The sequence below is a fragment of the Pteronotus mesoamericanus genome, unplaced genomic scaffold (assembly GCF_021234165.1).
Source record: "Pteronotus mesoamericanus isolate MK-2021 breed Mesoamerican mustached bat unplaced genomic scaffold, CSHL_Meso_final scaffold_45, whole genome shotgun sequence".
In the NCBI taxonomy this organism is placed as follows: Eukaryota; Metazoa; Chordata; class Mammalia; order Chiroptera; family Mormoopidae; genus Pteronotus; species Pteronotus mesoamericanus.
In genome coordinates, this window is record NW_026555317.1 from 3,970,893 (window position 1) to 3,995,781 (window position 24,889).

At 50.3% G+C, this 24,889-nt stretch overlaps 5 protein-coding genes and 1 long non-coding RNA gene across 8 annotated transcripts; 3 read left to right on the plus strand and 3 right to left on the minus strand.

Moving 5' to 3' along the window:
- Positions 1 to 103: 103 nt before the first annotated feature.
- CCDC142 (coiled-coil domain containing 142) lies at positions 104 to 7,458 on the plus strand. The gene is made up of 9 exons (XM_054593533.1): positions 104 to 1,177; positions 1,471 to 1,557; positions 1,656 to 1,802; positions 1,936 to 2,066; positions 2,138 to 2,251; positions 5,548 to 5,662; positions 5,884 to 6,061; positions 6,187 to 6,386; positions 6,526 to 7,458. Exons 1-9 carry the CDS (start codon positions 115 to 117, stop codon positions 6,783 to 6,785), a joined length of 2,295 nt encoding a protein of 764 aa, XP_054449508.1. The 5' UTR covers positions 104 to 114; the 3' UTR covers positions 6,786 to 7,458.
- Positions 7,459 to 7,707: 249 nt separating this feature from the next.
- Positions 7,708 to 12,003, plus strand: MRPL53 (mitochondrial ribosomal protein L53). The gene is made up of 3 exons (XM_054593537.1): positions 7,708 to 7,924; positions 8,025 to 8,137; positions 8,236 to 12,003. The coding sequence occupies exons 1-3, from the start codon at positions 7,833 to 7,835 to the stop codon at positions 8,367 to 8,369; spliced, it is 339 nt and encodes a 112-aa protein (XP_054449512.1). The 5' UTR covers positions 7,708 to 7,832; the 3' UTR covers positions 8,370 to 12,003.
- LOC129086812 (uncharacterized) lies at positions 7,757 to 13,447 on the minus strand. The gene is made up of 3 exons (XR_008530850.1): positions 13,393 to 13,447; positions 8,212 to 8,369; positions 7,757 to 7,866 (listed from the first exon to the last, which is right to left on the minus strand). It is a non-coding gene; the product is annotated as an uncharacterized LOC129086812 (long non-coding RNA).
- A 61-nt stretch (positions 13,448 to 13,508) lies between these two features.
- On the plus strand, positions 13,509 to 17,221 carry MOGS (mannosyl-oligosaccharide glucosidase). Its single transcript, XM_054593531.1, has 4 exons — positions 13,509 to 13,972; positions 14,158 to 14,384; positions 14,863 to 15,059; positions 15,276 to 17,221. The coding sequence occupies exons 1-4, from the start codon at positions 13,621 to 13,623 to the stop codon at positions 17,017 to 17,019; spliced, it is 2,520 nt and encodes an 839-aa protein (XP_054449506.1). The 5' UTR covers positions 13,509 to 13,620; the 3' UTR covers positions 17,020 to 17,221.
- Positions 17,222 to 17,371: 150 nt separating this feature from the next.
- Positions 17,372 to 19,773, minus strand: WBP1 (WW domain binding protein 1). Of its 3 annotated transcripts, none has more exons than XM_054593559.1 (5): positions 19,563 to 19,773; positions 19,134 to 19,235; positions 18,522 to 18,624; positions 18,219 to 18,395; positions 17,372 to 18,045 (listed from the first exon to the last, which is right to left on the minus strand). In XM_054593559.1, exons 1-5 carry the CDS (start codon positions 19,629 to 19,631, stop codon positions 17,585 to 17,587), a joined length of 912 nt encoding a protein of 303 aa, XP_054449534.1. In that variant the 5' UTR covers positions 19,632 to 19,773; the 3' UTR covers positions 17,372 to 17,584. The 3 variants fall into 3 exon arrangements, with proteins under 3 accessions (XP_054449534.1, XP_054449533.1, XP_054449535.1); XM_054593558.1 differs by having other exon boundaries at positions 19,697 to 19,761; XM_054593560.1 differs by lacking the exon at positions 19,134 to 19,235.
- Positions 19,774 to 20,194: 421 nt separating this feature from the next.
- On the minus strand, positions 20,195 to 22,704 carry INO80B (INO80 complex subunit B). The gene is made up of 5 exons (XM_054593562.1): positions 22,570 to 22,704; positions 22,146 to 22,338; positions 21,805 to 21,923; positions 21,482 to 21,651; positions 20,195 to 20,906 (listed from the first exon to the last, which is right to left on the minus strand). The coding sequence occupies exons 1-5, from the start codon at positions 22,625 to 22,627 to the stop codon at positions 20,376 to 20,378; spliced, it is 1,071 nt and encodes a 356-aa protein (XP_054449537.1). The 5' UTR covers positions 22,628 to 22,704; the 3' UTR covers positions 20,195 to 20,375.
- Positions 22,705 to 24,889: the final 2,185 nt, after the last annotated feature.

Genomic DNA, 24,889 nt, shown 5'->3' on the forward strand with positions numbered 1-24,889 from the left:
AATGACGGCTCTTAGGATGGGGCGGAGTCCCGGCTGCCGCGAGCTTTGCTACCGCGAGCGTTGGGTGGTGCCGGCCGGTGGGAATCCTTAGGTAAGTTCTGGACACGGCGCTCCATGGACCAGGCGTCCCGCTCAAGTGGCCTCCTGCCTCCGCTCGCTCCCGTGCAGCAACTGTGGGCGCTAGCCGGGGACGCTGGGGAGGAGCAGTGGGAGAGAAGGCCGGCGGGCGCTCTCGGCGGGGACGTTCGTGGCTGGCCCCGGCCGTCGGTTGCCAGGCGCATCCCTTGCTTGGATCCACGGCCCGGCGGAGCTCCGGGAGGGCAGCGGTGGTGGGAGGCGTCTCCGGACACGGGAGAGCACCATGGGCTTGGCGCTGCGGATCTGAGGCAGAAGCCCGACGCCGGCGGACCGATCCCTCCCGCGCTGCAGCGTCTCCGTGCCGTGTTGCTGCGGCTGTACCGCGAGCGGGAGCAGCTCCTCCAAGCCCAGGACTGCGCCCGCCACTTACGCGCTGCCGTTCGCCTACTGAGGATGCTGAGTCCCGGTGCGCCCTCCCCCGGCCCCTTGCCTCATCTGTGCCGCGACCTGCTGCCGCAGCTTTCCCGAAAGGTAGTCCTGCGAACTGGCCTTCGGGAGACTCCCGAGCCGCTACTCCTGGCGCGCCCCGTCGGACTAGCTGCCCAGAGCCTGGATGCTGTCATCGAGATGCAGCTTCGTGCTCTGGGCCGAGCGCCCTCCAGCCCCAGCCTGTCATCCCAACTGGCCGACCTGCTGCTGGCGCTTCCCACCTACCATCAGCTGCAGGGAAAAGCCTTAGGCCACGTCCCAGGGGCAGCACGCCCTTTGTCCCCGGCCCGTGTGCTTTGCCTCCTGGCGGGGGAGCGGGGTTGCCAGGTGGCAGGTTGGCTGAATGAGGCGCTCAGAGGACTGGACTTGTGGGACCAGCTCCGCAGATGGTGGTGTGAGGAGCGGGAGCTGCTGCCAGGGCTCCTGAGCCTGATGGGGGACGTGGCAGATTCAGCCAGCAGTGGACTGGAAATTGAAGGAGCTGGAACCCTGTGGAGCCAGTACTGGACCCTGCTATGGGCAACCTGTGCTCAGAGTCTGGACCTAAACCTAGGACCCTGGAGGGACCCCAGGGCAGCGGCACAGCAGCTGAGTCAGGCAGTGGGTCAGGGTGAGTGGTGTGCTCGGGTGGACGTTTGGGAAGGCTGGAGTCCCTTCCTTCTCCCCAGTCACCTCACTCACCTGCCAGCCAGACTGCAAAAGCAGGCCCTTTAGAATGAACACCCTTGCCCCATACCCACCCCAGGGTTCAGGCTATAGCTTCTGAGCTTTCAAGACAAAGCCTTGCTTACCACCCGTCTTGAGTCTTGGGGGATGCCCCTCTCCTCTCCCATCACCGAGTGGGCAGTGGTTGTAGAAAACTGAGGCCTTGTCTGCAGGCTCCAGAGTCATTTCTTCCACTAGCATCCCTGCCTCAGGAGTGTGAGAAGGAGCTGGCTTCTTTGTGTCACAGCCTATTTCATCAGTCTCTTATCCGGAGCTGGGACCAAGGTGAGAAGGAACGGACACTGGAAGGGCCACTGGGAGTGACAAACCCCAGATGGCCCTTCCCCATCAAACCATTTTGTTTCATAACCTCCCATCCTCAGTCTTCTGCCAAGCCTTGGGATCTGCTGGTGATCAGAGCAGCCTTTCTTCATCCTGTCATACCACTGAACTTCTACAACAGCTCTTCCCTCCTCTCCTGGATGCCCTTCAAGAGCCCAGGTCAGGACTGATCCTCTGTCAGCCTCCAGGTGAGACAAGTGGTTGGAGTTGGGGAAACAGAATAGTTGAGGGTATCTCCTTTCTCCTTTGGTATGTTCTGAAACCTGCTTCTTCCCAAAGGTGCTCCATGAGCCCTCAGATACTTGTCCCTCCCCTCCCCAGGTCCTGTACCACTTGCCCTGGGGCTCTGCACCTTGCAGACAACCTTGCTCTGGTTTGGGGGCAGAGCTCAGCAGCATCTGGCAGCATGGGCCCCAGATTCCTTCCTGCTCCTGATCCAGAAGGACTTACCTGTAAGTAGTTAGGGACGGGGAGGGGAGCAGCCTAGGTTGGGCTCAGATCTCACTCCCTGTTTCTGCCAAAGCCTCTATTGCATGAGGCAGAAGCTCTGTCTAGCCTGGCCTCAAGGGAAAGCTTGGCCCTGGAGGTGGAGCAGCAGCTGGGCCTGGAAATCCAGAAGCTGACAATACAGATGCAGGTGAGCGGCACAGGGACTTTGACAGTGGCCAGTTTTGGATTTGGGGGGTAGGCACGGAACATTTCAGTGACTTGGAATCTTGGAATTTCTGCTAATTTTTTTTTTTTTTTACTTTGTTCATGTTTTGTTCTATTTAACTTTTTATTATGGAAAATTTCAAACATATACAAAAGTAGAGAGAAGAGTATAATGGATCCCCATATACCACAGAAGCTTTAACAATGATCAACTCCTGGTCAATTTTGTTTCATCTATGTATTCCACCCCTCCCCCATTTTAGGCTCTCATTTTGTCATATTAATAGCCAACGATGATCATTCTCTAGATCCATGATTTCATTAGGGGGTACAAAGTGGTGCTATTCCAATTTTATCATTCTTTTTTTTATTTATTATTTGAATTACTCCTATAAAGTGAAACGTGCTCTCATTAATTATTTGGTTACTCTGAGGTCTATTTTGCAGAGAAAAAGCAAAATAAATAATGGAATCCTTTTATTTACCAGTTTTTAATACAATGTTTTTCCTCTTTTTTAAACATGTAATTTGTATTTTTATTAAAGTAATACATGTCCATAGTTTAAAAGTAAAATAGAATATAGCCCTGGCTGGTGTGACCCAGTTGATTGGAGTGGTGTGTCCCATAGGTTACGGGTTCCATTCCGGGTTAGGGCACATAACCTAGATTGCAGGTTTGGTCCCCAGTTGGGGCACATATGAAAGGCAACCAAACGATGTGTCTCTCTCACATCAATGTTTCTCTCCTTCCCTTCCTTTCTCTTTAAAAGCCACAAAAAAATGTCTTCAGCAGAGGATTAAAAAAAATTTTTTTAATAATGTATTTCTAATAGTTTATTAACAAATTTCATTTTTTGTAAAAGGGGAAAAATTTATACGATCTGTAGAGAAACCAGAGTATATTTATTAACAAATTTTATTTTTTGTATAGTCAAATATATCAATATTTTGAGGTTTTTGGATTTTGTACATTTTTTCTTTCTTTAAAGATTTTATTTATTTATTTTTAGAGAGGGGAAGAGAGGGAGAAAGAGAGGGAGAGAAACATCAATGTGTGGTTGTATTTCACACGCCCACTGCTGGGGACCTGGCCTGCAACCCAGGCATGTGTCCTACACTGGGAATCAAACTGCTTCGCAGGCTGGTGCTCAATCCACTGAGCCACACCAGCTAGGGCTAAAAATTATTTTAAAAAGAAATATATTACAATTTTAGAAGACTTCTAATGAAAAAAAAATAGCACTTTAATTGTCCCCCACTCCCACCTCTGATTCCTGTTCCACAGTGGCAACTTTCATCCACTCTTGGCTGTTTCTTCTAACATTTCTTATTTTCTTGTAAATTTATGAATAAAACTATTATACTTCCATTTTAACTTTTCCCCATTTTGCACATTATCTATTCCTATTGTGGAAGATGCTTTTGTTCTCTCTTTCTACCCAAGTTTCTCCTCTTTGCCTTGAATAAGGCCACAGCTGTAGAGTCCAGTCCTTGCCCCTCCACTCCTTTTCTCTGCATCCCTACTACCTGCAGTGCCTTCGTGCTGTGGACCCCCTGACCCCTACCCCAGTTTAGCCCTAATCCACCCTCTGCATTTGTCTGTTGGGCATTTCTACCTCAATTTATTGTTGCCTTCAACTCAACATGCCCCACAGCAGGCTCCTCATGACTAGTGATGGTCATGGGAGCTCTAAGGAGGGAAGATCATAGTGGGCATGTGGTGACAGAAGCTCCATACAAGGGCCTATGGCTCAAGCTGGGGGCTTGGCAGCCTCAGAGGAATGGCAGAAGTTACTGGAGGTGGGAAGTTCATAATTTCTTGGAGGAGTCATGGGGAGATAGCCTGACCAAAGCAGAAGCTCCCTTTGTGTGTAGTGTGTGCATGTGTGTACACATGCACATGCGCACACATGTGTCTGCAATGGGGGTGGGGGACTATGGAGAAGTTAGCAGGTGGAGAGCACTGAACACTAGTCCACAGATTTGAGGCTTTATCTGATGAGTGATTAGGGGGGCCACTGTAAGAACAGGAGGGGAACAATGAAGGTGGTGATAGAGTTTGATTCAGCTATAGTGGTCAGGGTGGAAGGGAGGTGAGGAGATATAACATCAGAAGGATCTAGCTCTTGGTAGTTGTGGTGAGAACAGAGCAAAAGGAACAGGGACAGGGTGCCCACCATGTGAACCAAACACTGTGCAGAGCACTCTGATGCCTTGCTCCTCTGTCTGATGATTGCATCGTTAGGCGTCTGCCCTGGACATTCTACCACATACAGAATTGGGATTAAAAAGAGTCCAATGTTGTGAGCTTTTCCCCCAGCTGGACTGTAATATCCCAGAGAGAAAGACTGTCTCTTTGTATGGCCTTGCATTTCCTGAGTGTTGAGTGCAGAGGTTCCTTACCAGTATCAGTTGACAGCAGAAAGAAGAGGTTCTGATTTTCAGAAAAGAGAGAATGAGTTTGGATTTAGAGAGGCTACTGTCAGGATGTGTACCAGGAACCACATGGGCTCTACCCTCACTCCCATGTCTGGCCCCCCAGGCTCCTTCCTCTCTTTGGGTTTGCTGGCACCTAGGCACTTTTTCTTTACAGACCTGCCACTACATACCCCATTTCTTAGGGCTCTTCTCCTCCAAGATGGGCTATAGGGACATCCCCTGCCCCCCGCTTTTTTTTGGCTGTCTTCTCCAAAACCAAAACGTATGAAACCAAGGAAACTAAACTAGCACATGGGCCTTTTCTTGCTTTACGGGTTACACTGTTCTGGAGAAATGTAAATGGGCTGTCAGAATACTCAGTGTAAGGTGTAAGGACATCTCAAAGGTTCCTGAATCTCAAAGTTATAGTCCTTGCTCCTGATCAACACGCAGATCCTGCCTTCCTTTCATAGACAATAGCCAAAAGATTGTACAGTTCCCCTTTCTTCAACCTCTCCCTAGCATTTGCTTTTGAACATTGCTCATGGTGAGAGTGTCTCTTTCTTTCTATTAAGTTTCCTATAGAAGAAAATTAACTTGGAGAACTTTCACCCTCTGAATCGAGTTAGAGAGAGCAGGATAATCCTAGGGCAATTGTCCATAATCTTTCCTGGGTCCAGAAAAACCCAATAAAAGTGATGGCATCTCTCCTAGAAAATGCCTGAGCCTAAACAACTTTGCATACAATTCTCTTCCTGGGCTTTTTGGATGCCAGATTAAACACCTCAGATTTAGAAGAGCAACAGAACTTGACAAGTCCCTAACAGATAAGCCCCTTTTACTTTCTCCCTACCCCCACAGCTCCTACCTGAAGAGTCACTAAGTCTCTTTTTTCAAGAATGTCATAAACAAGCTACACAGGGCTTCGAACTTCACATGCCACGGGGTCGGTACTGGCGACATCATCTTCGTCTTGGTAACTCCTCATTCCGGCATCCTTAGGGTTCCCAGGCGGTAAGAGTATCCGGAGCCCTCCAATTCCTGGTTTCACTCTTCTCCATCCTTGTCCTTACTCCCAGTGCCTCCCCAACCCCACATACACATTGGAGATCCTATTCTCTCACCCCAATCACTCCATTAGGTGCTTAATGGATCTCAGTAGCCTTACAGCCTGATCTTTCTCTTCTGTCATTCCAGAACTCCCCAGCATTCCTAGTGAGTATGCTCATTTGGTGGTCCACACTGTACTGGAGCCGGTATTGCAAGGATTGCAGGGGTTGCCACCCCCAGCCCAGACCCCTGTCCTTGGCCAGGCATTGACAGCCATCCTGGGTGCCTGGCTTGACTACATCCTCACCCACAGGATTCGATTCAGGTGGGGAGAAAAGAAGGTAGTGGCAGGGGGAATGAAAGGAACTGGAAAAGGGGAGGGGATAGATGGGGCAGAGCAGTTTAGGGAGACCAGAGGGTGAGGTGGCCGCATTGTACCTGGGCCTTCAGCCTGCAGGGGGCACTGCAGCTCAGACAAGATTTTGGAGTGGTCCGGGAGTTGCTGGAGGAAGAGCGGTGGGGCCTGTCTCCTGAAATTCGCCAGACTCTGCTCATGCTCAACATCTTCCAACGGCTGGATGGGGCTCTGCTGTGTCTATTGCAGCAGCCCCTGCCCAAGACTCAAGTCCACAGAAGGCCTCTCTGTTGCTGTGAGTCACTCCCCCTTCTCAATTCCAGGCTCTTTCGGCCCTAGCTCACTACTTTAGGTAGCCCATCCCCCACGCTAATCATTGATCTGGCCTCAGCCATCCCCCAGCAGCCGCCTACTTGCCACTCCTGCCTTTCCAGGTGCATGTAATGACGTCCAGACCTCAGAATTGCCCAGCAGCAACCTCAACAGTCTGGAGAGCTTGGAGCCCCCGCTTCGGCCTGGAGCACCTCCAGCTGAGATAGCTCAGCTGCTAAGCACGCTGTGGGGTGGGGGACCTAGCCCCCAGGCTTACCTGGTGGGAAATCAACAGGCCTGGCTTGCCCTGAGGCAGCACCAGCGCCACCCTCGTTGGCACTTGCCTTTTCTTTCCTGCCTGGGGACCAGTTCTGAATCCTAAAGAGCCTAAGGAGCCTAATCAGCAGCCAGAAAGTCAGCGTTCTACATTTCTGGCTGGGAAAGCCCAGACATTTGTAACTGCATGTTAAAGAAACGTACAGTTGGAAGCTTGGAAGAATGCATACCTAAGAACCACAAACTACACAGAGCCTGGATTTACAAGCTAAGAATCCAAGATTACTCCAATACCTGGAATCCAGCATAAAGGCAAAACCATAGCCTGGAACCTGGAGGTCAGCCTCTCTGGAGGCTCAGGTCTAATTCCCCATTGATAAAGATCTCTCAGGGCTAGACGCTGGAAGGAGGGCTCTAGGGTTGCCTCCCAGAGGGAAAGAAAAAGGAAAAAGCACTAGAAAGCAAAGAGCCTAGATGCCACTTCCCCTAAGTCCCCAGAGCCAGGATAAACACAAAGTTAACTCATCAGAAACCAGAGGCGAAGTAGGCATTTCTGCAGCTGGGTCAGTTCCAAAGGTTGTATTACCCTGTACTTTCCTCCCCATTACTACTTTCAGCCATTGAAGCATAATGGGCTTTAGGACCTTGACGTTTAAGCTTTGGTCACTCAGAGTTCAGCATGTTTAATCTTAAATTACCTGAGTGGGGTTTATCCCCTCCCCTAGTAGGGGCATAATCCCTGTGCTGGTAATGGTATCTTTCTTGGAGGGGACCAGCATTGAAGATGGCATGTTAACCTAGATCGGGCATAGCAGGGAACGCGAGGGGATTTCGGCAGAAGACGGACCTGTTAGCGGAGCCAGGTGCAAGCAGCTTTTACACTTCATTTATTGCCTTTACTGTGATACAACAGGGCTACGAATGATAGGCATTATTTGCTGATCGCTTACTTTGGGCCACTCTCCACCCTGTGCCGAAAACACCTCTCCATTCTGACGGGCCTCCTTGTCTCGCGCTGGGTGCTAAGAGGTCCGCGGCCAGCAGTCCGTACTCAGCGGAAGCTGGGGGGCGAGGCCCGAGCGTCGCGGCCATTCACAGCCCCTTCCACTCACTACGCTCCTGTTGGGCGAGTGCTTCCGGAGCGGATGTTACCATGGCGGCGGCCTTAGCTCGGCTCGGGCTCCGGGCTGTCAAAGAGGTTAGGGTTCAATTCTGCCCTTTCGAGAAGAACGTGGAGTCGACGAGGTACTAGGGGAAGGGAGTGGGAATAGAAAGGGGCGGGCTTCTCTCCCGCCGTGGGGCCAACCATCCTCGGCCCGGCGCTCACGCCGCTTTCCCACCATAGGACCTTCCTCCAGGCTGTGAGCAGCGAGAAGGTCCGCTCCACCAACTTTAACTGCTTAGTGATTGCGGATGTGAGGCATGACGGCTCCGAGCCCTGCGTGGACGTGACTTTCGGTGGGCACGCCTGGGGAGTCAGGCGGGAGGGGCGGCAGACAGCCCGCACCCCCTCGGCACCGCTGTCTTCCTACCTGATTCGTTCTTTTCTTCCCCAGGAGACGGGCATCGCTTGGTTATGCGCGGCGCCCACCTCACCGCGCAAGAAATGCTCACTGCGTTCGCCTCCCACATCCAGGCCAGGGCCGCGGCGGAGAGCGGGGACAAGCCTGGAGCTGGTGCTGGGCGCTGACTGCGTGAAAGAGACCAACAGGCAGATTTTAGCCTAGGACTTACAAGGACGCTTATCCAAGAAAAGCTTGACTTAATCACTCAAATCACTGTCTTGAGGGCTACAGGGAGCCCTCCCCGCCCCTGTCACCAAAAAAAAAAAAAAAAAAAAGAGAGAGAGAGAGAGAGAGAAAGCCCTGTGACTACAAATCTAATCAATGCCTCTAGAGAGAGACAGGATGTGGGAGGAGTCTGGACAAACTTGAATTTATTTCAGTTTCTAACCATCACTCACTGCTTAACCGTTTTGAATTTGACTTTTCGCCCACTCACTCAAGGTACCTCTTACTCTTATTAGCTAAATCTAATTTCTGTTCTAGTTCTAATCTAGAACTAATCTAGTTCTGTTTTCTCAGTCCTTATCTTTCCATCTCATTAACACTTGCTACTTTTAATTCACTCCCTGTAGAACTTTTCTTCCTTTTTCAAAAAGAAGTCTTGACCATAAAGGTAGACTTCTTTTTTCCTCTCTGTTTTTGGGGCATCTCATCTTCTGACATAACTTGAACTACCCTCTGAGGTTAAATCCTGCATTTCTGTTTGTATCTAACCTCAACTTCTGTGCTATAGTCAGGTTACCTACTCCAGATTTTCTCCAAATCCCACCAACACTCTTTGACCAAAATAGAATTGATAATCTACATACACATATATTTGCCTCTCCTTCTGACTTCTCAGTTCCTTTAAAGGCACTTCATCTACTCAGCCACCTGGGTGGAAACCACAGCATTATCTCTGGTTCTGCCATCTCCTTTTCCCTCATACCCAGTCAGTAAGTTCAGAATATTCTGTCTTAAACTAAAGTTCCTAAAGTGTTCTCTTCATTCCCATTCACTCTTCTGTACTATTGCATTTTCCTACCCTGTCTCCTTTTTTCTCATCATTTTTGCTGCTGTTTAATTTTACCTTTCCAAACATATCACTGGTGAGGCCTCACTACTACTTGTTTCAGAAAACAGCACCTAAAGTACTTTTAATACTGAGTTACCACCCATTAGTGTAGATCATAAAATCAATTTAAGGGGTTAAGTCAGTCTTTCATAAACAAAGTAAAATAGAATAAAAAGTATCAATGCATGGCACATGGAATGGGAAGTATTATTTTAAGAAACTTGTTTTAAGTGTATATACACCCATATATAATCTATATACATGTATATGTAGATATATAAAGTACATGTACATGTGTTGTGTCTGCACGTACTTGGTTGCAATATAGATTTTTTTCATTTTTTTTAATGTGGGTTCTAGGAAAGGATGGTTGCTAGCTACTGGTTTAGAGAACTTCAGAATGCTCCGCTAGGCAATCAAGGATCTCTAGACACTACCAGCTGGGTACTTTGCCAAATACATTTTCCATGACTTTCCTACAGCATTACTACGCTGCTTCTATGCCTAAAAGGGTTCCATTTTAAAAGGTCTGTTTTTTTCCCTCTGTTTCCCTCTGTTTTTTAACTTCATGGTAGTTAAAAAAAGAAAACTACCATGAGGCAGTATAGTGTAGTAAAAATTAGAATGCCTGAGGTCATGTGATTTTGGAAAAATTATTTAGTCTCTCAGTGCCTCTTTTCTCCTTTGTAAAATGGGGATAATAGTATCTACCTTGTAAGACTGTTGAGAAGATTTAAGTGAATTGACATCTGTTAAATACCTAAAGCATCACTGGGAGTGAACTAAGTGTTATGTAAGAGGCCTTATTGTTTTACTTTGTGTACACCATGAGAAGGCAGGGTTCTTAGGAAAAGACATTAATGTTGGGAAAAATAGAAAGCAGCAGGAAAAGAGACCAAATACAAGGTGGATTGACTATAAAAAAAAGCGATAGGCATGCGTTTACAAGAGTTGAGCAGGGCTGTTGAGGATAGGACATAGGGGACAAAACTCACTCATGGCTCCCCAAGAGTCTAAGCCAACTCAATGGCATGTAATACACAAGAAGCTTTATGCTACAGTCAAAGTTACAACCTAGAATCTGAATTCTCCAGCACTGGTTAATTGGCCATTACCTGTGGCCAGACTTAACCACTCTTCATTTGTAAAATGGGGATAGTGCAAACATTGCTTCAGGTTGGGGCTATTTTCTCTGTCCCCAGCATCTCACATAGTGCCTGATACAGTGTGTGCAATAAACATTTGTTGAACTTTCAAATATTTAGCATCTATCTTGTGCCTATAACTTTTATTAGTACCAAGATACAAAGATGAATACTAAAACTCACGTATGTAATAAGTGCTACAATAGAGATGTGGACCAGATGCAATGGTAGCAAGAAAGACAGGAGTGACCATTGGGTTTGGTTAGAAGGTGATTGCTGAATGAGCAAAAAGTGTACCAGTGCAGGGTGGGGCCAGAAATCAGATTATAGAGAAATAGGAAGAGGACATGCAGCATAAAGTATTTTATATATAATTATTTGGATAGGAGGTGTGGTAATAGAATAGCATAAGGGTATGTGATGGGGTGCCCCATGTTGGGTGCCAGATGAGGGGTGTGCCACATCCTGAGCTGAGTCCCCTGGGTTGCCACAGAGGGAGGAAAATAAGTCACTCCAGACACTTATTGGTCAGGAAAAGGGGGTGGTAATCCCCTCTAGTGGAGAATGCCCCGAGCCCTTCTCTTGAAGTGGCTTTTATTGAGAAGATATGCACAGGGGTATACAACATGGATGCAAAGGTCATCAATCAGTGTCAAAAGGCTATTTACAGAAAATAGATAGAGATCATAGAGAACAATGGTAGGAACAGAGATTTGCCTCAGGTCAGGGTCTGTGAGACATGGCCCTGAAACCTGGAACACTGATCTCATCCTGTGCTCCAACCCCAAACATCAGTACTCATTAACTCAAGGGCATTGTTAGCAAAGTAAATTGCGTAGGATTTAATGCAAACAAAGGCCTAATTGTCCCTGAAAACTGCCTGTTCCAGTTCAGGGCTGTACCTGCCTTTTGTATTATTTCACTGACCCAGTCAGGTGGGTAGAACAGAGCAGCCAAGAGATAAGGAGACTTCTTTCAGATAGAATGAGGACTCTCGCCATGGCAGAGCCGAGAGGTGAGGGTCTTTTGCCCCCTCTTCATGTCCCCTAAGTCCTTCCCTGATGGCCCCTAAGCGACTGTGCCTGTCTTAGGTTGCCCCTGCCATCGAGGGGTCTTACCCATCATTGACTAACCAGGGCCAAGCAAGGTGATGCAAGGGAAGGCCTCTGCCAGGGGTACAGGTTTTGTCTCCTCAGTGGCCTATCTTCCCAAGGCCTCCTTGCCTAGCTCCGGCCTTGGGGCCCTCTCGCCTGTTGGTGAAACTACAATCCCTGAAACCAGGCAGGACGGTTTCCAACAGGTGTGGAATAGGGTTTTAAAAAGATGATAAGGATTTGCACTTTATAAAAATACCTTTTGTGGAGATGAGACTGTTCCACGAGTGACTACTGCCCCCTAGGACAGCTAGATCCTGGTCAAACCAGATTACTTCCCCAAAATCCCCCAGAGACTGATGGACCTGTTCACTATGCCCCACGCATGCCAGTTCCAGAAATGGAAAGCACTATTGCCCTGCTCCAGACAAGGCATTTTCCCCTTATCTGGGGTGGGTCACACCCCTTAGGGCCTGCCAAGTGGCATGGAGAATATTTCATGTCTTGCTGCAACCCAAGATGCAGCTTATATGTAAATTCCCTTAATAAACTCAATGTAACAATGGAGTTGTCAGCCTCTTTTTCCAGTCTCTCAGCCCCAGGAGATTTTAACACCTTTTATGCTGAGCTGTTTGTTACAAATAACTGAATCTAAGTTGCATTCTGAACTACCATCAAAAGTAATGTCAACTCTTCTAGGTCAAACTGAGGTGTTTCTTCTTAAAGACTTCCCTAATCTGGACATAAGTGACCCTTTCCTTAAATTCCTTTGTTTCCTGGGTTGTAGAAAAGAAAAAAACATTCTCTAAGTTCATGCACCGCTATTATGACAGGCTTCTTCTAGATAAGGAATCCTAGTCTGAGTGAAGAGATGTCTGAAGTCAAGGTTGCTAAAAGATATTGCTGCAACAGATCTCAGGCTTCCCATTGGGTCCACTCCAGCACCCTCCATTTCACTAGGAAAGTGGGCAAAATGGCCAGTTTGATTCAGATACACCTGGATTCCAAGCAGTCCCTTTCTGTCTTTGACCAGGGCCATATTACTTGAACATTCTAAGCCACAGTTTTCAGCCACCAGATTGGGCCATGGTGAAGCCAAGGGTCCTTATGAGTTTGATTAAACTGAGTTTTAAATCATGGCCCTAGAAATCAGTCTGTCTCCACATAGATACCCCTCAGAAACCTAACCGTTCCCCTATTATCAGCGACCACCACTTCCCCAGGCAATAAAAGACAGTAGCCCAAATGACTAATGGTCACATGGTCTTGACCTCTGGCAGGCTAGATAACATCTTGACCTAAGTTGTTTCAGTTCCTGGCCCAAAGGTGGAGGTCCCCCCACTACTGTCCCATGAAGCCAGACACTTGGAGACGAAAATACACATCAGAGCTATCCTCAAGACCTGAAGAAATGATTCATTCCCCTTAGCTCACTAACCAATAAGCTCCCAGCAGGATCGGGAACCCCTAACCCACGATGTCTTGTGATTTTGCTCTATATAATCTATAATCTACCCGGTATGCCGTTGGGGTGTTCCGACTTTTGAGTAATAACTTCCCAGTTCTCCTGGATGTCACCGTTAATCAATAAAATAGCCAATATTTCTCCACTGCAATTCTCAGTGTTTAGCGGTTAGCTCTGCTAGCGTCAGGTGAACGAACTCTCTGTTGCGCTACAATGGGGGCAGCGTTAATTGTAAATCACTCAGGATGGCATCTCTGGTATACATAATATATACTTTAAAACAGCCTAATGTGACATTATCTTTTCTCGACTAGCCCGTGGACTCCGCGAGGACACCAAATAAATAAACGCTAAACGCAGACCCACTGGATGCGCCCCAGGGAGCCTTACGCGGATCCTGCGCCATGCACCACGCCTCGAACCCGATTCCGGCCTATCTGACGTGGCCGGGCGGGACTTCCGGCAAGATGCGGAAGCGTAGCAGGAAGCGCACGCGGGCTGGTGCGACTGACAGGTCGGTGGCCGCCCCGGAGCTGCGCTGGAGCTGGGGAGCCAGGGCAGAATCCGGGCTCATTTGCCGCCTCTCGGAGCTCCCACGACGCCGACCTCCGTGCCAGGATGGCTCGGGGCGAGCGGCGGCGCCGCGGAGCGCCGACAGATGGAGGGAGAACGGTTGAGGGAGCGGCTCGGGGCTGCCCTACGCGACGGGAGAGGCGGATCGGCGTGGCCCGGGGCACGGTCGGGGGAGCAGTTCTGGCCATCGTGGTCTTGCCTCTGGCCCTGACCTTGTCGGGAAGCTGGCTGCTGGCCTGGCATCGTGCACGGCGGGCAGTCACGCTGCACTCCGCGCCCCCGGCACTGCCTCCCGACTCTTCTAGTCCAACCGTGGCTCCGGACCTCTTCTGGGGCACCTATCGCCCACACGTCTATTTCGGCATGAAGACCCGCAGCCCGCAGCCCCTCCTCACCGGTAATCGGGCCCCAGCGGGCAGGCAGGCGAAGTCTTAATCTGGGCGCCCCAGCTTCCCTCCAAAGTAGGGGTGGGGAGGAGTGGATCAGGAGAGTAATGAAGAGGGATGACCCTGAAGTTGCGAAGACCCAAAGGGACAGGATCCCTGCTCTGTCTTCGACTTACGTGGCCATTCTACCCCCCAGGACTAATGTGGGCACAGCAAGGCGCCGCCTCAGGGACCCCTAAGCTCAGGCACACGTGCGAACAGGGGGACGGCGTGGGTCCCTATGGCTGGGAGTTTCACGACGGTCTCTCCTTCGGGCGGCAACACATCCAGGATGGGGACTTAAGGCTCACCACTGAATTCGTCAAGAGACCTGGGGGTCTGCACGGAGGGGACTGGACCTGGAGAGTGACTGTAGAGCCTCAGGTCAGGGCTTCAGGATACCCTTCCCCCAGCCCAGACACACTCCACCTTTCCTTTGCTGCATACAAATGCAGTATACAGTAACAGCAGGAGCTCTGAGTTTGGCTGCCTGGTTTGAACCGGACTGCCTGACTTAAACACTTGCCTATATGACCACTTCTATTTACTATCTCTAAGCCTTGTATTCCTTTTCTGTAAAATGGAGATAAAAATAGCACCTAACTCTCAGGATATTAAGAATTAAAGAAAATATGTAGAGTTCTTAGCATAATATGTGGCACAGAAATACTATTATTTCCCAGAGAACCCTGTGCAAGGATCTTTCTCCCATACCACTAGGTGCTTACCCTCAGTGACCCACAACACTGGCAGATATATGTTGTTTCTCATGTTGTTCCTACCTGGTGCCCTCACTAAGTCTGATTCTCAAGAGAGAATGTCAATCTAATGCTATGTTTTTCTGTCCTTCTTCATCATCCAGGCCTTAGGTACCTCTTCCCTCCCTTTGGTGTCCCTGTTCTTCTATGTGGTGACAGATGGCAAGGAAGTCCTAGTGCCAGAGGTTGGGGCTAAGGGGCAGTTGAAGTTCATCAGTGGACACTCCAGTGAACTTGGTGACTTCCGTTTCACACTTCTGGCACCAACCAGTCCAGGGGATACTGCTCCCAAGTATGGCAGGTAATTGGGGAGAATGTGGGGTGTTGGTATGGGTGGTATGGATGCTGGCTTAGCCTGGTTTCTAGCTCCTCCACTCTACCCTCGTTCCACCAGGCTCCATGTCCTCTGCATTGCTGGGACCTTCTCATCCTGACTCTTGGTTACCTCATATTTCTCTTTATAATTCCTTCCACTTCCACCTGAATAATATTTCTTGTTTATCTTCTTCCCTTCAAGCTACAATGTCTTCTGGTCCTCCAACCCAGGACTTCCCTTGCTGACAGAGATGGTGAAGAGTCGCCTGAATAGCTGGTTTCAGCATCGGCCCCCAGGGGCCTCCTCTGATCGCTACCTTGGCCTGCCAGGATCTCTGAAGTGGGAGGACAGAGGCCCAAGTGGGCAAGAACATGGGCAAGGGCAATTCTTGATACAACAGGTGACACTGAGAGTCCCGTTTTCTGTGGAGCTGGTGTTTGAATCAGGCAGTGCCCAAGCAGGAGGAAACCAAGCCCTGGGGCAGCTGTCAGGCAGCCTGCTGACCCAGGCCCTGGAGACCCATGCTAAAGTCTTTAGAGAGCGCTTTGAGAAGACCTTCCAGTTGCAGGAGAAGGGCCTGAGCCCTGAGGAGCAATCTTTGGGTCAGGCTGCCCTCAGTGGCCTCCTCGGTGGGATCGGCTACTTCTATGGACAGGGTCTTGTGTTGCCAGACATAAGGGATGAGGGGTCTGAGCAGAAGGTGGACCCAGCCCTCTTTCCACCTGTCCCTCTTTTCACAGCAGTGCCCTCCCGGTCATTCTTCCCACGAGGCTTCCTTTGGGATGAGGGCTTTCACCAGCTAGTGATCCAGCGGTGGGATCCCCGCCTTACCCGGGAGGCCCTGGGCCACTGGCTGGGGCTACTCAATGCTGATGGCTGGATTGGGCGAGAGCAGGTGCTGGGGGATGAGGCCCGAGCCCGGGTACCCCCAGAATTCCTGGTGCAACGGGCAGCCCACGCCAACCCCCCAACCCTGCTTTTGCCTGTAGCCCACATGCTAGAGCATGGTGATCCTGCTGACTTAGCCTTCCTCCGCAGGGCTTTCCCCCGCCTGCATGCCTGGTTCTCCTGGCTCCATCAGAGCCAGGCAGGGCCAGAGCCACTATCTTACCGCTGGCGGGGTCGGGACCCAATCTTGCCAACCTTACTGAACCCCAAGACACTGCCTTCAGGGCTGGATGACTATCCCCGTTCTTCACACCCTTCAGCCGCTGAACGGCACCTGGACCTGCGATGCTGGGTGGCACTGGGTGCCCGTGTGCTTATGCAGCTAGCAGAGCAGCTGGGAGAAGCTGAGGCAGCTGAGGAGCTGCGTCCGCTGGCTGCCTCACTGGGGGCAGAGGAGATCCTGGATGAACTACACTGGGCCCCAGAGCTAGGAGTCTTTGCAGACTTTGGGAACCACACAAAAGCAGTGCAGCTGAAGCCTCAGCCCCCTCATGGGCTCGTGCGCGTGGTGGGCCGACCCCACCCTCGATTGCAATACGTGGATGCCTTGGGCTATGTCAGTCTGTTCCCCTTGTTGCTGCGGCTGCTTGACCCCCACTCATCGCGCCTTGGGCCGCTGCTGGATGTTCTAGCTGACAGCCGTCATCTCTGGAGTCCCTTTGGTTTGCGCTCCCTTGCAGCCTCCAGCCCCTTTTATGGCCAGCGCAATTCAGAGCACGATCCTCCCTACTGGCGGGGTGCTGTGTGGCTCAACATCAACTACCTGGCACTCGGGGCTCTCCACCACTATGGGCATCTGGAGGGTCCCCACCAAGCCCAGGCTGCCAAGCTCCACAGTGAGCTCCGTGCCAATGTGGTGGGTAATGTGTTGCGGCAGTACCGGGCCACAGGTTTCCTGTGGGAGCAGTACAGTGACCGGGATGGGCGGGGCATGGGCTGCCGCCCCTTCCAGGGTTGGACCAGCCTTGTCCTACTGGCCATGGCTGAAGACTACTAAAAGGAGGGCGTGGGAGGGGAGCCAGACCCCTTGTGCCACTCTAGACTAGAGGGACCAGGTCTCTAGCTTCTGCCCCCAGCCCTCAGATACCAGTGCTTCAAACCCTCATCTCAGGTGTCTCCTTACTATCATCCCACACAGCCCTGGGGTGAATGTGAATTCAGAGTCTATTTTTCTAAATAAATTGGAAAACCATGACAAACTTGTTTTTGCCAACTTTGCCTCACCAAGAGGTCTCAAACTCAATCCAGGCATTAGGGCTGCTGTCTTCAGAGAAGGTGGGAAAAATGGCCAGTCAGGTCAAGTGCAATGAAGTGAGTTGAGCACTAGTCCACCCAAATCCACAAGCAGCTGGTTCACATCTCTTTAATGAGATCAAAGGCTCCTGTGTATGTCATTGGGGGTAGAGCTAGCACAGTCCCCCACACATGGTCCCTTTCCTCAGGACTCAAGCCCTTTCAGGCACATTTCCAGGAGGGCAGGGAAGAGGCCAAGGAGAACTCAAGGAGCTGGGACCAGGGGTCTTTCTAGTGGGCAAGTAATCCACCCACCCTCTTAAAACTGCTTATGGGATGTCCCCTTCACTGGAAGCCAGCCCCGTGGAAGAAACTTGGGGTATGGGATCTAGGGGCAGTGCACAAGCGGAGTGGTCCCCCAGATCTGACCGGGTGGCACTAGCCCTAGCATCCTTGACTGGCTCGCCCTGAGTGGAGTCAGGACAAGGGCAGAGCTCGATGCCCGAGTCACCAGTCAGGCGGCGATAGCGGCAGGAGGGGGGTGTGGGGGCAGGGCTCACCCCTGCCCCAGGCTCACCCTCCTGATGAGGGGGGGCACGCTGGTGGGAGGAAACACCTTCCACGTTTGTTCCCTCACAGTGGGCAGGGCAGCTAGAAGTGGAGGAGCAGCAGGTACATTCCCTGGAAGCAGTCAGGGGGCAGCCTGGGACCGCAGTGTAAGGAGGTGGTGGTGTGCCTGGGCGGTGAACCACATCCTCATAGGCTGGGGGTTTGAAGGCGCTGAAGAGGCCTGCAGGAAAGAATGACATGGTTGGTTGAATGCAACCAGGGATGAGGTGGTAGTCTCTTTACTATCAGGGAAAAGTGCGCTTTGAAATGTCTGAAAACAGAATGTGGGGATGATTCAGGGTCCTCATTTGGGAGGGGTGACTGGCAGTGAGCCCAGAGCCTCGAGTCACTCACGAAGGTCAAGCAGTGAACTGGTAGGAACGGGGCCAGCCCCATGGCACGCCCCGTGGTAGGCCAACAAGTTGATCTCACGCTGCCGCTGCTGCTGCTGCAGCCGGAGTTTAGCTCGTCGATGACGGAAGGCGCAACAGCAGCTAAAGAGGATGAGGACAGTCCAGAGCAGCCAGAACCCTGCAGGGGGCAAAGAAGTAAAGTCTTAGATACCTCCCATGCAGAGAAGGTCCCTGAAGGCTAAAATTCTGTGGTCCAAGGGAGGCTAGACAGAAGGACCCGAGAACAGCCCCCTTGGAGACTCACACCACAGCTCATAGTAGTAGGTGCAGCAGCCAGTTTCTCCACAGCAGTGGCCACTCTCACAGAGGTAGGGCTGGTTGTTGACTCCTGGGCAAAGCTCTCGAAGCTGGGAGCAAGGAGGCACTTAGAACCCAGAGACATTATAGCCCAAGGCACTGTCCACTCCCACCCCTAGCCCCTGCATGCACATCCACAAACCCACCCTGTGAATCAAATTTAGCACAGATCTATGGGGAGGGGGAAGAGTGACACTAAGAGGAGTGTTCAAATGTCTGAAGGGCCGTCAACAAGGAAGAGGATTTGGAATAGCAAAAATCAGTCGGGAGAACAAGATAAGGATGTGGACAGAGAGGCAGATTTCATCTCTGCATATAGGCTGGCCCCCAGGGTATATTCTGTTAACAAGTGTTTTGGCAGAAAGCCAGAAGACAGATTGTGCTATCTCCAAGTCTCAGACAAAGGGTTAAGGGTTTAAAGTAATCTCTGAAGCTAAAATGCTTTCATCATCCCCATGATCTGCCACTCCCCATCCCCAAGGTGGATCTTTCCAACCCTGGGCTCAGACTTCCTAGGGTAGAGCAGGGGCAGTGTGAGACCCAGAACAATGCTCCCAACCAGATGGGATTGCTGTGGATGATAAAGGATGGCATCCAGGGCGCGAGTCTGGGTTCCAGCTCTTCTCCAAATTGCTCCCTCAAGAGAAGACGCTGCTGGACTCTGTTGTGACAATAGGCACACAGGAAAACATCACAAATAACTGTTGCAAGGCAGAGAGAGTCTCCCTGGGGCCTCACTAAGCCTCTGTTTATTGGAGAGCCACTGCAAGCTCCCACTGCAACCATGGGATAGGTCTGTGAGGCTGCAGGCAAAATCAGCTGCATCTACGTTATAAAGTTTAAACAAAGAGTGGAAGGGACGTATTTAGGTACTTCACAACACCTCTGGCACCATGAGTTCCTCCCCCACCCCCCAAAAGGAAGAGACAGGAAGGGGGAATGGTAAATAGATGGCTGTCGTGATACGCTTTTGGAGCTGTTGGGATACCTGCTGTTGCGGCACCCGAAGTGCCCCCCAGGCCTCCTCGCTGCCGTTCCCGCTGCTGTCCCGTGCCATGCCTCCACCTACAGCCCCCTGAAGACTACAGCCTCCTCTACCGCCAGCCGCCCCGCCCCTGCCACCTCTGCTGCCACCTCCATGGTCCCTGCCTGGCCCATCTTCGCTGCCGCCACCATCACTCGGTGGCCGGAGCTCCCATCCGGGGAGAGCTCTGCCAACTAGGACCCAGGTTGCTCCATCCTACCAATCAGCATCGCCCTCGGAGGACGGGCCAATAGGAAAGGATCGGGGGTTTCTCCAGGTGACCAATCCACAGCAACGCCTCTGTCACTCTCCCAGACAACAAGAACTCTCACAGACAAAAGAGTGGGGTAAGGTTCGACCCACGGCCCTGACTGGCAGCGACGATAGCCAACATGGACAACAGAACAGGCTTTGAGATGTCAACCAATGAACGGCCGCCCAGGAGAGTAAAATTCCCGTTGATTGGCTTGAGCCCTACTTCCGGGGATTACGCCAAATTCCCGACCACACCAGGTAATCCTGCTGGAAGAGGCGGGACCCCAAAAGTCTGCCAGAGTCCGGGCGCGAGTGGCCAGCCTTCCTACGGTCTGGTGGACATTTTCTAGGCATCAACGCAAGCTCCAATTGGGGCAAGATGTGTGTCCCGGAAATTGTCTTTCCAAACCCCGATCTCCCAATTTTGTATATTCTGTACAAGTCAAGGAACTGGATGAAATTTAATAGGATGAGGAAGACAATCCGGGCAGGGGAGAGGGCGCAGAGTCCGGGTTAAGGGCCTTAAGTAGCCAAAAGGGGGGACCCGGGTCCCTCAGGTCCCCCCAGCCGCATCTGCAGGTTAATGCGATAGCACTGAAGGCTGCAGAGCGCTTGGCCCGTGCGGGAACAGGCGTAGCGGCGCGGGTGTGGGCAGCCAGGTACTGAGCATCGAGGAGGGGGGCCAGATGGGGGTGGCTTCTGAGATACTGTTACAGGAGTGGGGACGCCAGGTGGGAAGGAAAGGGTGGAACCCTGTGCCCCACTGCAGTAGCGCACCATGGGGGTAGGGGCCGCAGCCCGCCCTCCCCGCCGCTCCCCCCTCGCAGCCCCTCGTCCTCCGCGCCCACTGGGCGCAGCAGTCTTGGTAAGGCGCTCGATAGTCTGGTTCTTGTGCTCCTCCGCCCGCCGCGCTGCCTGCAACCTTCTCTTACGCGCCCGCTCCTCGCGCTTCAGCAGCATCTCCTCAGTTAGGGCAGGGGCTGGGCAGCCCCCAGCCACAGGCAGTGGCAACATCGGAGAAGGCTGACTCTGCGCCTTCTGAAGCAGAGCTCGCTGGGGACAGAGAGAGAGGGCTGGTGTCAGACAATGGAGAGGTGAGGTCCGCGGGGAGGCAAAAGAGGGCACAAGGAAATCCAGGGTCTTAGGAGCAAAGGCCTTGGGAGAAGGGGTGGAATGAGCACCCTCTCCAGGAATCCTTAATATTGCCTCCTCCCAGGTCTTCAGACTTTCAGCTTTAGATCACTGACTGTCAAGGGGAAAAGTTACAGTAACGTTACCTGCCTGCCCTGTGTATCAAACTCTTTGCATCACATTTCAGGGGATTTTTATTTTTAAAAGCTCCTCTAGTATTGGAAATGTTTTCTCTCCAGAGAGGTCTTCCCTATATAATGTCTCTTTATCACCACCTTCTGTTTTATCACCCTATTTTTGTTATAAACATAAGAGCTTTTCAAAATTATTTACTTATTTACCGCTCCCCCCCGCCCCCACTCCACAAACAAATACCAGCTCCATGAGAACAGAAATATTGTCTTTTCTCCATCACGAATTGCCCACTGCCCAGCAAAGTTTTGGGAACATGGAGGTTCTTTAAATATTTGGTAACAATAAAAAATGAACCAACCTACCTGTCGAGCAGTGAGCAGCCGTTCATTGATCTCCTTCTTGAGATCTCCATTGTCATCCAGCTCCCCTTTCTCCAGTGCATCCAGCCATCTCTGTTCCTCTTCTTCCTCCTGACCCCCTAAGTCCCCCGACAGGTCACGAAGTGGGGAGGGGGACAAATTACTGTCTTCATCTGGAGAGGTGAAAGTAAAATTGTTCAGATGGGGCACCCAAATTTGGCCAAATACGGGGGCACTCAAAATTCCCTCCCTCCTCAGAAGCAACCTTCTCCCCTTAATCAGGTAAAATGAGAAGCCCAGTTTCCCCACTTCCAGATCCTTCTCACCCAGCCAGGCTCGGTACTGCTCAAGAGGGACACCTTCCATAGGTTCCTCTTCATTGTCCACAACCATAAGAGGAGAGGGTGACCGAGGTCCCTCAGGGATCACAGTGAAAGTGGGAACACTGCAGAGAAGCAACAGCACTCTGTAAGCTGAGCAGGTGTCTTCCTTCTGCTCAGTAGCCTACATCTAGCCTTTCCCACACCTTCCAGGGTTCTTGCTGCCTTAACCTGGACCCTTTAGGTCACAGTGCCCATTCTCTGTCTTCTGGAAAGCCAGTTATCTTTTCCTCTCTTTGCCTACTCCTAAAGTTCCCCAAGTAAAACCTTGGCTCTATTGCCCTCACCTCTTGGTGCCCAAGACCTGGCCGCCCAGCTTGATTTTGAGTTTGAGCTGGGGTTTGGCAGGAGACGGCTGCGTGGGCCCAGCCTCCTCTTCCTGATGGTGTTTTTTCTTGTGTTTCTTCTTGTGCTTCTTGTGCTTCTTCTTGTGCACTCCGTGGCCGTGGGCACCCGCCAGATTCAACTCCAGTGCTTCCCCTGCGGAGGGGAAAGGCTGTCAACAGTGTACGGCAGGAGTCCGGCAGCGGAGAGCCCTGAAGAACGGAATACCCCTAAGGGGTCCCACTCTTCCCCGGTACTCGTCGTTACCATAGCAACAGCCCCGCCTTTTTCTTCCCACCTGTGGCGAAATACCTTGGGAGCTCCGAAGACCAAGAAAGGAGCCTCTTTTCCGCAAACGCCGAAGTTGCCTTATCGACCTGAGCTTACCTGGCTCAGGGGCCTCCATAGCCCCAGAGGTGCTCCCGCGCCGCCACAGCTTACTCATGGGTTCCTACTAGGTAAGGTGGCTGGAAATGGTCCGGGAAAAGGCAGACATGCCTCTTCCGCCCCGCGGAAAAAGTAATTGCAGCAAAATAACCGGTTACTTCCGGTGCGTAGCAACCATGTCTGTGCGGGGCACACACTGAGGCTAAAACCCTCCCTGAGAAACAACTCTACTCCAACAAGAGTTCCGGACTGTCAACCTGGTTCAACTCAAAAGGGCAAGGCTTTCCACACTATAATCCAGAGCCCAGCGTGGGCAATTTAACTATTACACTCAAGCTTCGGGAGCGTATACTCCGGGCCAGATTTGGGGCTAGGCAATGAGGATACAAGGTTGAGTGTGAATGCTTTCCTCTGCCTGCGAGGAGCTCACAGTTCTGTGGAGGATTACATAAATTATATAGCCAGCAAAAGGCAGAAGTGCTTAACGGTACAAGTGCACTAGAAGCAGGGCAAATAGCAGTGTTTAAGCTTATATTCTTATTAGTAGAGAAATGGATAAATAAATGATGCTGCATCTGTCCAATATGGAACATCATGTTGCTAACAAAAGTTAAGAGTGATAAGTAATTTAAGAGTGAGACTGACTTGGAATGTAGATCCTAGTAGGTAATACGTAGCATTGGAAACAATCTAAGTGTTCTCTAATGAAACACAAAACTAATTTGGTATATGGATTTGGAACATCCATACAACAGGAAGCTGTGTTACTATTAAAAGAAATGAGGCCCCAGAAGGCCACCTAAAAAACTGGTGACATCAATTCTGATGGGTAGCTGGTGAACAAGGGTGAAGGGAGACTTGTTTTTCATAAAATACCCTCTTGTGCCTATTGATCTTTGTATAAAATGTGTATGTTTAATCTAATTTTAAGAAAAACAAAACAAAACAAAAAAACAGCCCTGGCTGGTGTGCCTCAGTGGGTTGGGCATCCAACCACAAACACAGAGGTGGAGAGGCCCCTGGTCGGATTCCAGCCAGGTCCCTGGTTGGGGCATGGGAGAGGCAACTGGTGGATCTTTCTCTCACACATTGATGTTTCTCTCCTTTCCCCTTACTCTAAAAACAAATAAATAAAATCTTAAAAACAAAAAATAAAAACAGTTCTGACTGGTGTGGCTCTGTGGATTGAGCTCCGGCCTGCGACCAAAAATGTCACAGGTTCAGTTCCCAGTTGGGGCACATGCCTGGGTTGAAGGCCAGGTTCCTGGTTGGGGTGGAGGGGAGGCGTGCGGGACAACCAATGGATGTATCTTTAGCACAGCGATGTCTCTCTCCCTTTTTCTCCCTCCTTTCCTATCTCTCTAAGTAAAATCTTAAAAAAAAAAAAAGAAAAACAGAACAACACAGCTCTGTATGAACTGATAGATGAAATAAGCAAGTTTCAAGATAATGTGATCCCATTTTAAAAGGCATAATATGCTACTATATGCATAGAAAAAAATTATGTGTCTGCTATACCACTAATGGTGGTTATCTTTAGAAGTTGAGTTTGGAGAACTTTCACTATCCAGATCTGTAATGAATTTTCTTACACCGGTATAAATTACATTTATAATTAGAAAAAAAAGCACCATCCGTATACAAATATTTAAATATGTATGAGATGTGTATCTGAACAAGGTAGCAGCAGTGAACAAAGAAAAAACTGATTCAAAAGATATTTCATTGATAAAATTAAAAGGAATCCGTGAGCAATTATATATGGGAATTCAGTCAGGAAGAAGTCAATGTAATATAGTGATTAATATTAAAAGAATGGACTTTGAGGTAAAACAAGCCTATCATCAAATCCCAGTTCTATCATTTATTAGCAATGTAATCTTGGGCTCAAAGTTATTTAATCTCTCTTGACCTCAGATTCCAGGTTTGTAAGATGGAATGAAGTAGGATCTTCCTTATAGGATCCTTTCAAGGGGTAAAGCAAATCGAGAATGCAAAGTACCTAGGGTAGTATCTGGCACATAGCAGGTGTTCAGTAAGCAAACAATAACAATAAAAGCAAATGACTTCTACATTTCTAGCCTAAATATTTAGAGGAAACAAGGTGGTTTATTAATTCATTTATTTACAAATCCATTTTATTTACTTTTCAATAAGTTTAAGTCCTTGAGGGATACAGCGTTACATGGATTCTTTGTCCAATGGCAAGAGATGTGCTTCTGTGTACAAAGCAAAGAACAACACAGTGACCCCTGGTGGAAAACCAAACAAAACCAGAGTGATCTGAGGAAGGGTAACTTGTGCTCATGGAAATACTGGC